This window comes from Callorhinus ursinus, unplaced genomic scaffold (assembly GCF_003265705.2).
Source record: "Callorhinus ursinus isolate GAN/ISIS: 27379988/994484 unplaced genomic scaffold, GSC_fseal_2.0 scaffold10, whole genome shotgun sequence".
Lineage (NCBI taxonomy): Eukaryota > Metazoa > Chordata > Mammalia > Carnivora > Otariidae > Callorhinus > Callorhinus ursinus.
This window is the reverse complement of record NW_027397072.1, coordinates 21738815-21755937: the sequence shown is the minus strand read 5'-3', so window position 1 is coordinate 21755937 and position 17123 is coordinate 21738815. Positions and strand designations below refer to the sequence as shown.

Sequence of the window (17123 nt, the reverse complement as noted above, 5' to 3'; positions counted from 1 at the left end):
AACTGAGCCACCCAGGCGCCCCCAGATAATTTTTAATTAAGCTTATCAAGTCCTTCCAAAAATCAACTGGAATTTGATTAAGTTCCATTGGATTTAAAAATTGACTGGGATGTCAATTTTCTATAAGATTAAATCATCTACTCAAATTATCCACCATCCTTTACTAGCATTTTTAAGTTTACTGCAGGGAAGTTATATGATCTTGATTATTTGCTTCTCTTTTTTAAACAAGATTTATTTATTTATTTTAGGGGGGTGGAGGAGGGGCAAAGAGAGAGAATATCCAAGCAGACTCCCGCTGAGCAAGGAGCCCACATGGGGCTCAATCTCACAACCCATAAAATTAGGACCTGAGCCAAAACCAAGAGTGCCACCCAGGTGCCCCAATCTTGATTATTTTCTGGATGCTTTCTGGTTTTAGTGTTATCATGAATGGTGTCTTACTTTTACTACATTTTATAGTTGATTATTGCTGACCTAGCGAAATGCTTTCTCTTCCTTTAGAAGTCCCCCTTTTATCTGACAAACTTGATGAGGTCTCTTACTTGTTTTCATAGTTTGTTCTGTTTCTTATGTAGGTGATCATGTCATCTACAAAAAGAGGTTTTATCTCTTCCTTTCAGTCCTATCCCCTTACTTCTTTATCTTTCCATAGAGCATTGACCACGATCCCTAGTTCTGTTAGACAGTAATGGTGATTAGTGGGCATCCTTTCTGTGTCTCCAGTATTAAAAGGAGTAAGTGCATCTAAAGTTTTGTCATCATATATACTTGCTGTAATAGGATCTTACTATTTAAACTTGTGTAAATTTTTTGCTAAGAGTTTTTATTATAAAAGGTTGTTGAACTTTAAAGTTTCTTCTGCATCTATTGAGATAATCATAACTTTCCTCCTTTAGCATATTCCATAATGTATTACTTTTAATACACTGTTATATTCAACTGGCAGATATTTTTATGCAGCACTTTTGCAGCTACGTTTGTAAAATTTTCATCATTTGATAATGCATAAAATTTTCTGGAACAACATGCATAAAATAGAGATTTTCTCTTCCTTGACCTTTTGGAAGAACCACATGTAATGGCCTCTAAGTCTGGATGGCTTTGGAAGGGGCCTCTTCAACCCCCTTTTCAATTTCTCTGTGTCTTCTTGCACCAGTTTTGGATTTCTATATTTTTCTAGGCATTTTTACATTTCATCTAGGTTTTCAAATTTATTAGCACCTATTTGATTGTAAAGTTTTAAAAGTGTTTTAAAGTGTTTTTTGTGCCTGTAGTTATTTCCCCCTTTTTATTCCATACTGCATTTATTTTTACCTTCGTTCTACTTTTCTGGTCTTGCTAAAGATCTGTTTATCTTATTAATCTTTGTGAAGAACCAGCTTTTGGCTTCATTAATCTCTTCTGTTGTTCACCATTTCACTGATTTCTGCCTTTTTCTTAATTATTTTCCTTCTCCCTGTTTATTTTATTTTGCTCTGTGGCTCTTTTCCTAACTTCCTGAATTGAGTGCTAAGTCTGTTATTTTTAACTTTTCTTATTTCTTGATAAATGTAAGATATATATTTTGCTCTATATTAACCACATCCTACAAAAGTTTATATGTATTTTCATTATCTTCAGGTATCTTCAAATTATTTTCAAAATTTATTTAATCTTCAATTATCTTCAAAAAATATAAAATATTTTTTATATTCCTTTATGATTTTCTTTTAAAACTGAGTTATATAATAATGTTATTTAGTTTCCAAATGTATATGACATGTTAGCTCCTTATTTTTTTTCATTTCTAGTTTTCTTGCATTATGATCAAAGAACACAGTCTGTATGACACTGATCCTTCAGAATTTATTGAGACACCCCGACTATGGCCTCTATTCATGGTCATAAATGCTCCCTCTACCTAAAAGGAATGTGTTCAGTGGAGGGTTCTCTATAGGGTGCAATATAACTTCAGGCTTCTTAGTTATACTATTCAGTTCTTCACCTTTTCTGCTTATTTTTCTCTGCTAGATCTATCAGTTTCAAAAATGACTGCAATAAAATCTACTTCTACAATTGTTGATTTACATGTTTCTCCCTGTAGCTGTCAGTTGTTGCTTGATGTGTTTTGAAACTGTATTACTAGTAAGTTCTCTGTGTTCATGATGGCTATATCTTCTTGTCTATTTTTCCTTTTCCTGGTACTTAATATCCTTCTTTGTCTCTTATGACATTTTTTGCATTACTTTCTAATTTGCCAGATGTTACGATTACAATCTCAGCTAATTTTGGCTCATTTGCCCTCTCTATCTCTTTCCATTCTCTTATTTTCTTGGTATATCTTTTTTCATGTTTCCATTTTCAGTATTTCTGTGCCTTTAAATTCAAAGTGTGTCTTTTTAGGGCATGTATTCTTTTTTTTTTTTAAGACTTTATTTATTTGTCAGGGAGAGAGAGAGAACACAAGCAGGGGAAGAAGCAGGCAGAGGGAGAAGCAGGCTCCCCACTGAGCAGGGAGCCCGATGCGGAACTCGATCCCAGGACCCTGGGATCATGACCTGAGCTGAAGGCAGACGCTTAACGGACTGAATCACCCAGGCGTCCCTAGGGCATGTATTCTTAGATTAAATTTTCTCTCCCAGCGTGATAGTCTCTGTACTTTGATCAGTTGTATCCATTTCCATCTATTGTAATTGCTATTTTGCTTTTTATTTCTACTACCACCTTATTTTATATTTTCCATTTACTGTCCTTTTCATTTGTTTGTTTTCTTTTCTCCTTTCCAGCCTTCCATGGGATAGACTGGGTTTTCTTTTGTTGGGTGAAAGTTATACATTCTTTTTTTGTTTCCAAGGTAGTCACCCTTTCTTGGTCACATTTAGGTATCCCTGTTGATAGCTGGGAAACAAAACAGTAATTATAGTTCCCCTATCATGACAAGTATTGTAATACTCTCCTAGGCCACTTTGATTTCCCTACCTCAGCCCACACCATCTAGGTTATACAATTTTCATTCTAGGTTCTTATGAATGTTCTTATGAATGTGTTCTCCTTTTCTTCTATTTGTCCTAGGCTTCTTTGTCTTTTCAGGGACAACAATGGTTTTTACAAAGCTATCTGATCACCTTTACTTTTCCTATCTCTTGAAGCATCCCTTGACATTGTTTTTTTCTTCTTATTTGAGTACTTCCTCTAAAAGAAGTTTCAGTCTGGGACTTTGTGTAGCCAACCTTCTAAAGCTTTATAAATCTGAGAACAGTTTCTTATTTCTTCAAATTTGAATGAGATTTTCACTAGATATAAAATTCGAGGCTCAAAGTTCTTTCCTTTACTTCAAAGTATCAGTGCCTGTTGCTATTGAGAAGTCTGATGGCCGTCTGGTTCTTGAACCTTTGCGTGGGATTTTTTTTCTTCCTCCCTGGGGAAAAAAAGCATAATTCCTTTTTCTTTGATAGCCTCAAATTTTATGATAATGTGTCTAACTGTGGGGTCTCTTATCTCTCCTGTTTTGCTCCATTTTGTGAGCTCTTTTCAAATCCGAGGCTTTTCGTCTTTCATTTATTACAGAAAATTCTATCTCCATTATTTTTTTCAAATATTCCTTCCATTCAGTTTTTATATTGTTCTCTTCTCTGCGCCCCATGTTATCAAATGCTGCTACTTTTACCTCTAGCTGCCATTTCTTTGCTTTTATATTTTTTCGTCTATCAGTCCTTTCCTGCTGTTTTCTGAGGGAGTTCTTCAAAATGATCTCCCAATTTACTGATTTGTTCTTTTTTTCTTAAGATTCCTTGTTCTTGTTTTATATTGCTAATGAATGTCTTTATGGTCCATTTGTCCTAATGATCCTGCCCCCATTGGTATATACTGTTCAGTGCGTTGTCTTGCCTTTACAAGAAATGTCTCTCCAAGTGTTTGTTCACTTCGCCCAGTCCAAGTGCTCCTGGTATCAGCTACGCTATCTGCTGACTGGTACTGGTGAAGTATCAAAGGCCAGGTCGGTCAGGCCCTGGGGGTTGAAGGACAGGCATGAGCACCGGGTGGGGGGGGGGACTAGTCACCACAGAAACAGGCAAGGTCTCATCTCTAAGCCTTAAGGAGAAACACGGCAGACAGAAAGCAGGCTAGATTTTTAACCGACTAGTTTTGAGGTTGCACTGAGAGGCGGTCCGTGAACACCTATTTTTGTCAATCCTCATCCCAGTAGGGCTGTTGTCACCATTTTATCAGTAAAGGAGAAGGCAACAATCACCCCAAGGTAAGGCCAGGGATCAGTTAAAAGCAGAACTGATGAAGATTTCTTCCCACCCATTGTCCCACTGCCGAGTCTGCTCCCTGGCCTCCCCTGGGCAGCCTCCATCCCCCCTCCCGACCCAGATCAGCTCAAAGAGGCTTTGGTCTCTCGTTTCTCACAGTTGTTTGTCTGTTTGTTACTTCCTAGAATCCATATTTCCTTCCTGCTTCTAGAGTTTCTCCAGGATTGATTTTGGGGTCAGAACCCACGGTCCTAAGTTACCATCCTGGCATGAAACAGGAGTTCTGCTGTGATGCTGTGACCCCCCCCAGAATAGCTTATGCCTTCTTTCTTGAGTTTTGTTTCTAATCTTTGGCTCAGCTGGGCTGGGAAGGGCCTCATGGCAGGCTGTTTCCTTTGAAGCTGGTATTTAGCTGAGCAGCCAGCAGGCTGAGAGGCCACCCAGAACCCCTGTCTCCTCCTCACATTGGGCCCATCCCACATAGTGTGGCTGTGTCTGTAGGCCCATAGCTGCAGGCACAGGGAAGCAAGGCCTTGACCTTCTCTCCTGTGCTCAAGAGTAACCAGTGACCATCACAGCCAGCAGGCTGTGCCCTCCACAAGGACAGTTCTGTTCTAGATGTCTCCCCTCTTGGCTATGTGACTTTGTTTCTAAGCCTCTGTTACCCATCTGTCAAATGGGACTGATGATAGGTATGAGGTCTCTTTGTCAAATGATGAACAAAATGGGTGTGATGGTGACAGTGGAACCATGGTTGCCTTCAATGCCAGCATCTTGGCCTTGGGCTTGCCCCACTATGCAACCTATGCTTCCTTCCCCTCCCCACTCCATCAGTCAGGGCCCCGAGAGGAGAGGTTGGTTGAATGGAGACATAGGAGCCTGGCTCAGTCCCTCACAGTCCTGCCTCCCTGGGCCTCTGCCCCCAGTCATCCAGGCAGGGCATCTGACTCCTTCTTTTGCATCAAGTCTCCCAGGGGACTTGTCTGCCCAGGCCTCAGCCAGTGAGCAACCTGATGCCTCTTCCAAGGGCGCAGCCACCCCTTTCCATTAACTGCTCCTCGGGACACCGGAGCCATAGGTATACATGACATCCAAAGTTAATCACCGTGTCCTTCCTCTTCCCGATGCTGCCCAACACGGGGCAAGTGGAGAGTCAGTCCCTGCCAGCCCCAAGCACAAGCATGGGGCAAATTTTGAGTGCTTCCTGTGTGCCAGGCTAGGATACCCCAGAGGGGGAAGCAGGATCAACAGCTCATGAGGATCCATGTAGGAACTTGGGCACGGGGGAGCCTGCTCTGGTTCCATGGTGAGAGAGTGGGGAGTGGGCAGATGCCGGGGAGTAATAAGCAAAAGCACATGGCCAGAGTCAGAGAGTAGTCTCAAGATGGGGAGAAGTGGTCCTCACCTGGGGAAAGTCCTACCCACCCATGAGCTGACTAGGAAGTTTCTGGTTGTCACAGTGGGGAACCCACTGGCCCTTCATGGAATGGGGCCCAAGGATGATAAATGACTTGCAAAGCTCAGGCTCTCCCACACTGCAGGGACTTGCCCATCACTTCCCCGGGGAAGCCCCATCTGACAATCATGGCGGCAGCTTCCAGAAGCAGCACTGCTTCCTAAGCAATCCTCTTCCATCCAATCTCCATAGCAACCTACAGATGATGAAGCTCAGGCTCAGAGAGCATGTATGCTTCCCAAGGGCTGTAAGTAGCAAAGCCAGGGCTCTAAGTCCATGCTTAGATTAGATTAGAAACCCACTCTGGATGCAGCAGTAGGAAGCTACTCCTGGGCCTGACCCCCAACACCCTCATAAGGCCTTGTTTGGGGGTCTTTCCATGCCCCCTGCCACCACTCCTCCCTCTGAGAAGTGGCCAGCAGTCTGGCTGCCACTGGCCAGCACTGCACTCCCACCAAGTGGGGGAGGCAGCCCTCCACCCCCTGCTCACGGAGGGCCCAGGGGCCTGGGTCAGCTCGGCCCCCAAAGAGAGCCTGGAACTGCCCACACGCTTACACCTGTCTCTCCAGACTGGGGTGGACAAGTCCTAAACTTCCATGCTAGTCCCTGAAAGAAACAGCCTATCTGTGGTTCTAGAACAAGCTGGGGAAAAGGAGCTCATCGGTCCCTTGCAAAACTTCTGAAGGCCTCTTGGCTTTTTAGAAAGCCTCTTTTCTCACGTTTACTGTGCCCAGAGCCTTCGAAAACCAGCTCAGTGAGGTACAAAGCACATCGGCCTGGGAGTCGTGAGAACTGGCCTATAGTCCTCACTGAAGTATTAACAAACTCTGTGGCCACTCAACCTCTCGGGACCTCAGACACCCCTTTTGTAAAAGGGGAGATACTCCCTGCTCTGCCTGCCTTGCAGGACAGATGCATGGCTGAAAAATGAAATAAAAGACAAGATAGCAAATGTCTCTCCCTTCTCTGCCCAGACAAGGGTGAGAGGGGCTGCTGTGGGCTGGGCCGAGGAACCTGAGTGGGGAGGAGGTGGCCTTGGAAGAAAGACAATTCTTCGGACAACAATGGGTGGAAAGAGAACCTGGATGTGGTGTCTCCTTTCCCCGAGGCTGGAACCTGAGACCCTGCATTTAACCTACAGCTCTGGAGGAGGGAGGGAGTGGGGTGGGGGGGGTAAGGGGAGACAGACTCTGTGCCAGGCCAGCAGCTAGCAGAGACCCCTGCCCTGGGGGAATGAGAGTGGTCACACTGAGCCCACCCCAAGCCAGTTTGATTTGGCTCTAAGCCAGGCCTACATGGACCGGACTCCACAGGAGAGGCCACGGCAGCAACAGTACTTGTAGGAATAAGAAGAAGAGTAGCTGCTATATCCTGAGCACCTAGTGTGTGGCAGGATGGGCTGAGAGCTTCACACAAGCATTATAACTCACTGGGTTAGTATCATTCCAGGTAATAAATCACCACAATCAGGATTTGAACCCAAGTCTATCTGATCCCAGAGCCTATGGTCATTTGCAAAGTGAACCTGCCCTCAAGGGGCTCAGTCCAGTGGGGAGATGGACCCAGTACAGACAAAGATGGACCATGGGTCTTTTGGACTCAGAGGAGTCATCAACCTGGGGGTGGGGAGGACAGGGACTGATTCCTGCCCACATCACTTGTACCTGGAAGTCATGGGCTGTGAGCTCCATGGGGCCAGGAATCTACCTGTCTGGTTCATCAATGGCTTGGCACCCAGCACAGGGCACAAGGAATATTGCCAAGTGAAAGAATGAACCCAACTTGAGTCTTGGGTCTTTAAATTCCCAAGACATTCTCTTTCCATTGCATTCTAAAGCTCTGCAGCACATTCCAATCCCCCCGCCCCCCCCCCCCCGCCCCACCAAATCTAGAGGACTGTCCCTTTAAGTTCATCATCTTGCTGATTTAGGATGGTTTCTGACCTAGTGAGTGATGAAGTTCAGGATAATCCAGGTCATTCCCCAGCCCGCATCAGAGAAACCTTTCCATGGGTCCTAGATCTCTGGGGCTGATAGGATGCAGAACTCTGCCACCCTGGCCAGCACCTGCCAGGTCAGGGCCAAGCCATGAGCTGGTGATCTAGGTCACGGCTCTACATTCCCAGGGCTCCTGAGACCTCCTCCTCTCAAGAAAGGTCCTCCTTTCCTCCTCCTGCCCCTAACACTTGCCACTTTACTTCTGTCAATGTTCCCATCATGGGTGGCAATTTCAGGTCTGTGTGTGTCTCCAGAACTATCCAGGAACTAGGAAACACCTCTGCATTCTGTACTGCCCACAGTGCCATGTACAAAGCCTGGCACAAGGAGATGCTCAGCAAACCCAAAAGGTGTTCAGAAAAACATCTGCCCTTGAGTGGGGCTTGCTGGCTGGTGACATCTTGAGTGGCAGTGTTTGGCTTAGCTACTATCTGAGTCCCCCAGAGTGTTTGGAGGCCAACATGGCGTGGAATCTTAAATGCCGTGTGGATTCCCTTGGCCCAGTCTCTGGGCCACCAATGTTCAGGGCACCTCAGAAATAGAAGGCACAACTTTCAGCTGTTGTGGCCACGGGAAGGGAGTCACGCTGGTGCTGTCTCAGGCTGGAGAAAGGCCCTTTGTTCCCAGAAGCCTCCTGCAGTCCCTACAGTGCCATCCCCAAGAATGCCAGGCCTTGCCCTGGCTCCTGGAATTAACAATACAAGACTCACTATGATGAGCCGCCATGTTGGTCACCCTCTGACCCTGAACTGGGTTCTGTGCCAAGTTCTGTGCTTCATCAGCCTCACATTCACCCCAAGAACCAGTACTGTGACTGTCACCCTCAGTTTACAGAAGAGTAAGCTGAGGTGTGGAGAGGTGAACTAGCCCACCCGAGCTCACCCGCCTGCAGCCCAGGCAGCCATTTGAGGCCCATTTATTGAGTGTCTACTGTGTGCTGGGTCCCATGCCAGGTGTAGGGAGACCTCCATGAAGAAGACAAGACTGGGCCTGTCCACTCTGCTCCTGCTCTGAGCTGCACTGAGAGCAACGGTCAAGCTATCCCTGGAGTTCTTGGGGCAACAGAGGGAGAGGGAGCCAAGCTTGAGGCTGCCTCCACCACCAACCGGTGTGTGGAGAGGCAAGGCCTGGGGCATGGAGCCCAGCTCTGCCACTGATGTCAGCCTCCCTGACATGAGTCTGACTCTTAGAGAGACAGCATGGGATAAAGTCACAGTCATCTGGTGCTGAAGAACAAATCACCCCGTTCTCCACATTTTAGGGTTTCTCGTGATTCTGTGGGTTGGCTGGGCTCAGCTGGGCAGTTCTTCTGCATCCAGCTGGGAGCGCAGTTGGTGCTGACTGTTGTCTGCAGCACCTTGGGTCTCCCTGTGGCCTCGTGTTCTCCAGGATCTCTCTCCACGCACTCTCTCCAACACGGTAGCTTTGACTTCTGTACCTAGTCATTCACTTCTGAGAGGGCCTGGCTCTTATCTCAACCACTAAGCTATATGACCACTTACTAGCTGAATTACTTTGGTCAAATCCGCTCTGAGCCTCAGTTCCCTCACCTGCAAAGTGGGGATTAAATTATATAGTATGTGTAAAGTGTCGCACCAATGCCTGGCACATGGTCAGCACTCAATAAATAAACATTTTTGTTGCTGTCAATCTAGAAGGATGGTCAGAGCTGCAGACCCCCTCTGAGATTCAGCCTCAGCTAATCTCCCTGGCCTCAGGACAGGGTACAGTGTGGGAGCTCAAGCCCCGAGCTAAGTATCAGGAGACTTGAGTTCCAATCCTGCCTCCACCCCCAACCAGCTGTGTGTCCTGCAACATCTCTCACACCCTCCACGTCCCCATGCACAAAAGAAGCTCATCTTGACCATGTTGCTGTGAGCCTGGGTTATTAACGAAAAGCACTCTGAGAAGTACCAAATTCTACCCAGGCGTGCTCTCTGGGTTCTGAGGGGGCATGCACAGGCCCGGGAGCTCCGGAGCCCCCACACCTCCCCTGTGGTCCTGCTGCACTCCATACACGTCAGTACACATCACCCCAACTGGTGGAAAGGAAGTAACAGCAAAAAGTGAGAAGACAATGAGAAATAACAGTTTTTCTGGTAAAAGAGAAATGGGACATCAACAGACCAAGGCAGAAGAGGTGGTCAGAGAGTGATGGAGGGAGAGGGAGAGGCGGTGGAGGGCCAGGGAGGGGCGAAGGTCAGCCCCCGACAGTCTGGTAGAAAGTCCCCACAAGGAAAAGCAAAACAAAACAAAATAAGTCATGCCTCTAATTTCTGCAGTGTTGTGTCGCTTACAAAATCCACCTGTGTGATCTCATTCGGTTCTTTCCACAGCCCCGTGAGGGAGGTATGGTCACCCTCATTTCATCCACGAGGGAGCCGAGGCACCGGAGCAAGAGTGGCCTGCAATCCCTAATCTAGGTCATGGCAGAGCCAGGGCGGTACCTCTTAGCTGTCAGAGGAGCTAAGAGAAGTGACAGAGGGTGTGCCCTTCCGAAGTCGGCGAGAGGGGACCTTGCGTGTCCTGCTCACCGCTGTTCGCAGAGCTCAGGAGGTATTCGCTGCGGGCGGAAGGCGGCAGCGGCCGAGGTGGGGCTGGAAATGCTGCACGGGCCACAGCCAGGGGACTCTGAGTCCGGAAGGTCCTTCACGGGCGCCACGTTGCAAAGCCTTCCCTGTTCCTCCTCGTGGCAGGTGCGGGAGGGAGAGGAAGCTGGCGCCTGACTTCCGTGGGAGGGGCTTTCCCTCAGACCCGGATGCACGTGCGCGCGCGCAGGCACCTGGCGGCTCCCCATCCCACGCCCGGACCCCCCGCGACGCAGTGGCATCGGTCTCATGAGCAGCCTAGGCCGAGGGAGTGTTAAAAGCTGCTGGAAGAGCTTCTAGGGTGAGGGCAGGGTGGAGGACCACTGAGAGAGGGACAGAGACCGAGACCCGGAGAGAAACTGATCAAGGTCGGAATGGAGGCGGTGAGGAGCAGAAAGCAGGGCAGCCAGCAGAAGAGAAGGAGAACAGGGAAGGGGAGGGGGGCATGGGAGGTAGAGAAGTGAGGGATTGGGGTGACCAAGGAGGGCAGTCAGAGCGCAAGCTGGCCGACTCCCTCAGGACTAGTCTCCTCTTCGCCCACCAGAGCCCCTGGGACCGCCTTCGTCCCTGGCGTCCTCAGTCACTGACCCCCCGCCCCAGCGACGCTGGAGCATCTGCTCCTCCTGTCTCCTCCTCCTGGGGCTCCTTCCCGGCAACACTGAATGTGGTATATTCCAGAAAGCCCCCCCCCCCCCCGCGCTGTGCATCCAGGCCTTTCCTGCGGAGTCTCCTGTGCAGGCAGCCCACCCAGACCCCCCTACCCTCTGTTCGGTGCTTCAGCCCATGGCGACCAGCTACGTATTCCTGCCACACGCACCCCTCCCCCCGGCCCAGTAAACTGCACCCCAATCACTAGGCAAGTCAGTGCCTGGTGGTGAGCAAGCAGAAGTCCCAAGCAGCTTCCTTCTCTGGGTCCCTTTTCCTCGAAATGACTTATGCTGATCCTTTGTGTTCACTTCATCGATGTCACTGCTCAGCACCCCTTCCTGTCATGGCGCCACTGCCACAGTGACCTCCTTTATCTCCTAATCTTCCTCTCCTTCCAAAGTCAAGACCCCACCTGCACACCCTTAGGTGAAACAAACACCCGCGCCCTTCATCCCACAGACACGGAAATCTCAGAGGCTCCCCAGGCCTCTCCCCAGGCACTGTGGCTGGTGAGTTGGGCCTTCATGAGCTAGCTTATTTCCCTGCAGCTCAATTAAAAGCAACTTCATTAAGAAAACCACACGCTTGGCCGAGCTGGAGGCATGAAGCTGGAGCTATTACAGCAGGAGCAAAAGCTGCTTCATGAGGCCTGCGGGCCGGGGTGGGCTGCCTGCTCATCCTGCCCTTCTGGGTCCACGGCCTCCAAAGTCCTCCCCAGGCCCCACTCAGAACCCTCTCCCTCCCCGGCCTCCACCCCTTCTCCGTCCGCTGCTTCTTCCTCTCTCACCTGGCCACTCCAGCTGAATCCTCCCTGGGACTGAGGAGAGTAACAGGAGGCCGTTTTCCTGAGACAGACCCTGCCCACACTGCGCAGTGACCTGCCAAACTGGTTCAACGCCCCCCAAACCCCTGGGCCCCCAGGATGGGAGAAGGAAGCTTTAGAATGGCTTGCAGGGCCAGCTCTCAGAGATTCCCCAGGGCCTGCTCGGCCACCAACAACAAAGTTCTCTGAATCATGTTCCTCCTGTGAGGCCTGGCTTCCCTGTGCATGAAACAGAGAACACGGGAGCAGCCTCTTGGGTTGGAATAGAGACTAAATGAATTAGTGCATCTAAACCACTCAGCCCCCTGCATAATGAAAAGTTCTCTACAAATGGCAGCTATTATTAAGATTATTATCGTTATTGTTTATTTCTAGCCTACTGAGCAGTCTGGATTGGAAGGGGTATAAAAATGAAACAAATTTAGAAGTCACTGTCTTCCAGCTGTTCTGTCAAAATCCCCGTTCGATACCATCTCTTAGCGGCATCGTGAGCAGACCTCAGAGCTTTCTGGTAATCTTCAGTTATTCACAGTCCAGTCCAGGAAGGCTTGCTGTTCCAGTCTGGCATCTTCTTTGAGCCCGGGCCTGGTCTTCTCGTTTCTGTCAGCCTTGTACCTCCAGACACGAGTGGGACAGGGATGTCTGCTCTGGCCCTCAGCATCCTCTAGCCGCTCTAGCCCAGGGTGGGGGACACGGTCTGATTCTGGGGGCACTGCCATGGGTGTGGCCCCTCCTTGTGGTGTGACAGCTTCTCTGGCAAGCTCCAACCAGCTCTGGAAGCTGTCAGCACGGCCGGCCTGCAAATGCTAGCTGTCTCAGAGAGAGCCATGTGGGTGGGTCCTGTGGGGAACCTGAGCGGGTCTCACCACACCGTACGGATTCCCAGCCTAGGACACCTGACTCCACCCCACCTCAGCTCCTGCCGCTCAGGAGCCCCGCAGCCCTGCAGCCTCACCCAAGCTGAGGACCCCTCCCCTGGAGGGCAGGCTTGGGTGGAAGGTCAGCAGGCTTGCTGAGCCTGGCTCCCCTTCGCAAGCACCCCCTTGGCCCCACAGAGCAGAAACCACATACTTGACACACACCTAGCGGTGGCATGTCAAACTAGTTATGGCCACCGCCTTGCCCAAGGTGGCCTGCAGGTCTCCCTAGAGGCTTGGGGGACGGACCAGTCAGTCCACTGCCCTGGCACATGTTATTGGGAACTTGCATGTTAGGCCCCCCTTCCTGCAGGTGCCTCAACCTCTCTGAGCAATTGTCCTAGGAAGGAGCCACAGAAACGCTGGGCCTAGGATATTACTGTTGCCATCTTTCCCTTGCCCAGTCTTCTTTACACCCCAGGAAGAAGGAGCGCTGGGGTGGTGGTTGGGGATAGCAAGCCTTTGAGGAAGCCCTGAGGGAGGTGCCTTGTTCTGCCTATTGGCAGCTCTCTTTAGAGGATGGGGTACTTAGCACCTCTAGCCTCTATTTTGGGCCCTCCTTGACATTTCTAGGGCATCAGGAAAAATCCCACTCAACTTCCTGCTCATCATGATTATCAATTTAATAATGAAGGCAACATCAGGTCATGATCTCAGGGTCCTGGGATCGAGTCTCACGTTGGGCTCCTTGCTCAGCAGGGAGCCTCCTTCTCCCTCTGCTCCTCCCCCTGCTCGTTCTCTCTCTCTCTCTCTCTGACAAATAAATAAATAAAACCTTAAAAAAAAATAACGAAGCCAAGATAGAAGTGGTAAGGGTAAATTTAGAAACAGCATGCTGGAAACAGGCCACCCCTCCTCTGTGGGCCTGACCCTAATAACACTAAACAGCTAAAGTCTGTCCCCAAAGTTAACATTGCCAGTGTGAGGAGTGATTTGACCTGAATGGGGAGCCTGGGACCTCCCACTCAAGGCAGAGCTTGGACCAGCAAAATGATTCTGTCAGGAAAGAGCTGGAAGCTTACAGTTCCACTCGGCACACAGCAGAAACCAAGCCCATGCGCACAATCCTTGCTGTTACCCTGGAGCCCACTCCATCCTGGCTGCACCACCCACTCTTGAGTGCACCCCAGGAATTGGGCTGAGACTCAGAAGTCCTGGTTAGCCCTAGGTTCTTGCACTCACCATATGACCTTGGGTAGGTCACTGGACCTCTCTGAGCGCCATCTTTGAAAGAGGAATGGGTCACAATACCCATGTTACAAGGGGTGGTTGGAATTATATGAGATTCTAGGTGTGAACTTTATCCCTGTGGCACTGGGTCCATGTGGAGGGCCACCTCACCAGGGATCTGCCTCCTACTCGTCATACCCTTTCGTTTCCATCTAAGGCCACAGCTGTCTCTCTCTCCCTAGACCTTCCGGTGGCCAGTGGCCAGCAGCATAGACAGCAATGAGATACTTGAGATTCAGATCTTCAACTACAGCAAAGTCTTCAGCAACAAGTAAGTGTGGGGTGGGACCTGAAGGGACTGGGGGCCTGCCCTCCTCCTTGGGCTACTCTGTCCTTTGGGCTTAAAAGGGGACACACACCCCCAGCCTACTCTGGACTGACTGTCGAAGAACCCCCTCCTTGCTCTCTCATGTTTTCCTTAGAGTCCCTCAGCCCTCCCAAACATTGTCAGCCAAGAACACCCTACCCTCTCATTCACTCCTTCTGTCCCCAGCCCCATCTCAGCTTCCTGTCCCCTTCTTTAGGTCTCCCGCTTTCTACCGTCCTGGGTGACAGTTACCCAGCAGAGGAGTTAACAGAATGGCTGATAATGTACTCCAGTAGACCATCTGTAGCCTTGAGGGCAAACTTGCCACACCTGGGAAGACTAAGAAGCTCTGAAGCAGTTGGGTGCAGTGGTTTGGGAATCAGGAAAGCTTGATCTCAGATTTCAAGCTCAGTCATCTACTCTGTGACCCTGAGCTGGTTACCTAATCTCTCTGAGTTCAAAGTACTCACCATAGAAAGTGTAGGTATTTACCTCAAAGGAAGCGGTGAGAATTAAATGAGATAGATATTCATTCATTCATTCATTCATTCATTCATTCACTCATTCATTCTTCCAAATGTTTACTAAGTGCCTACTGTGTGTCAGGCACTGAACTAGGTGCTGAGGCTAACAAGTGCCTACCGTCATGGGGCTTACATTCTTCAATGAAGCACACCTACCACATGAGCACTATCACTACTGAGGGTTCAGTAAAAGTAGTTCCCACCCATCTCTCAGGCAACAAACAGAATTCAGGATGATTTGAACAGTCTGGAATGGTGGCTAAATATAATAAAGGTAAAGTGTCATTTGGAGATTCAAAACCAATTGCTTTTATACCAGCTAGAGGGGGTCATGGCTGAATAGCAACATGTCTAGAAAATCATGGGGATAGTACTTGATGAGAGTGCGGTATTACTCAACAGGACTACAAACAAAAGAAAAGCTGACCTAATCCTAGCTCATATTAATAGAAGGAGAACAATCAGAGCAGGAGAGGTGAAGGATGAGGTTCCACTGTCCTCATGCTGGTTGAAGAGAATACCAGTAGGTAGCTCCTTGGGGTGCCAGGAGAAGAGACTTTAAGTCTGACAAGGGGATGAGAGCCTCAAGGAGAAAATCACAGAGGACATGTCCATCCATCCATATATCTATCCTTCCATCCGTTCATCTTTCCTTCCTTCCTTCCTTCCTTCCTTCCTTCCTTCCTTCCTTCCTTCCTTCCTTCCTTCCTTCCTTCCTTCTGTCCATCCTTCCATTCATCCTTCCTTTCATCCATCCTTCCATCCATCCTTCTGTCCATTCATCCATCTATCCATCCATCCATCCATCCAACCACTTATCAAACATTCACTGAGCAAATATCCTCTACTAGGCAGACACTGTGCTAGTCACAGAAGGTACTGAAATGAGAGATTAGTCACCATGCCTTTCCCCCAAGAAGGTTTTCTGCCATTTGGAAGAGGAAAGAGAGATGTGTGCCCAGGGGCAGGACCAGGACCAGGCTGCATTGCTGGGAGACAGCAGACAGCTGAAAGATAACCAGAACTCTCCAACCAATGAGTTGTTGGGAAGTAGTGAGGTCCCCAGCAGGGGGAGAGGCTGAGTAGGGAGTGGACCGCAATGTTGTGAAGGGGATTTTTGAATTGGGCCAAACCACACAGGCTTCAAGGATTCTGTGGTTTTTATTGAGAACTCACAACATCTCAGCTGAGCATGAGGTGTGGGCATTTTAGGCCTTCTGGCAGGGCCACAAGGGAAGATGTTCGGGACAGAGGGACCACCCTTTGGCCTCTTGCAGTATCACAACATTCAGGCAGCTGCTGTAGTATCCACAAGAGAGGTTAGTGAGACACCCTACCAGCTGCCCCCAAGATGAAGCAAAACCTTCTGCCCTAGGGTGAGAGATCGGGTGACCTGTGAGGATAAGAAAAATAGGAGCAGAAGGGACACAGACCGAAGTGGGTGTGGAAAGGAAGAATTGGAAGCTGAGGGCCAGGAGAGGCATCCAGGCACCCCAGCAGGGACCCACATGCTGTCAGAGCTTCCAGGAGCCTCAGAGCCTAGCCAGTGCAACCCTCACTGCACAGATGGGGAAACTGAGTCTCAGAGAGGCGGCTGAGGCCACTGGATAGTGGCAGGGCTGGGGCTAGAATGCCTGTCTTCCTTCTCCCATTCCTAATCCTAGACTTCCCAGAAAACCAGGGCATGAGAGCAGTGATTGTGGACACCACCGACATGATTGAGATTAGTACATTCTTTACAGTGAAAGGCGCTAGACAGACACTGAAATGCTGGAAACCCTCGGAAATATCAAAACTCTTGCCGTAAACAAATCAGAAGTATTTGTTAAATTGGGAATTGAATACCATCCCAGTGAATACACTGAAACTTTAGGCTTCAGTTAGTTGCTCTGAAATGCCAATAAGCGAGAGACAGAGCTGGGGAGTTCCTAAGCTAATTGTCCCTTTCTGACTCTCTCCCCACCCTCCGTGCTCCACCCAAGAGGAGGCAGGAAACCCCTCCAAGGGAGGTCTGGCCTGGTGGGGAAGGGTCCTCTCATTTTCTTGGAAAAGAAGTGGCCATCCCGTGAAGAACACAAGGCCCATACTGACACAGGCCAGCGTGGGGGTTGGAGTTGGGAGGGCAGGGTGCTTGGAGTCAGTGGGGCTCAGGTCTCCCCACCCTGGAGGCCCCAGGCTCCTTCTCATGAGGCAGCTGAGATGAGGGGGAGCCTTTGGGGTTTGAACTGAGCTTAGCAGCCAGCAAAGCCACATCTGCCACTTGGGACAGTGCCTGGTCCCTAGCAGGCCCCTGATTACTTTGTGGAATGAGTGAATGAATAAATGCCCCATGGGGTCAGGAGTCAGAGGGTGTGCGGGGTGGAAGGGTCTGGAAGCAGAAATCCAAATGATCCTT

General features: G+C 49.3%; 1 protein-coding gene across 3 annotated transcripts in view; it reads left to right on the top strand.

The window, feature by feature from the left end:
• The window catches only part of OTOF (otoferlin), a 93686-nt gene that overhangs the window by 17070 nt on the left and 59493 nt on the right, over positions 1-17123 (top strand). For all 3 annotated transcript variants that reach the window (XM_025867882.2, XM_025867880.2, XM_073897116.1), the window contains exon 3: positions 14080-14168. In XM_025867882.2, the coding sequence (XP_025723667.1) occupies positions 14080-14168 (89 nt within the window). The remainder of the gene's footprint in view (positions 1-14079; positions 14169-17123) is intronic.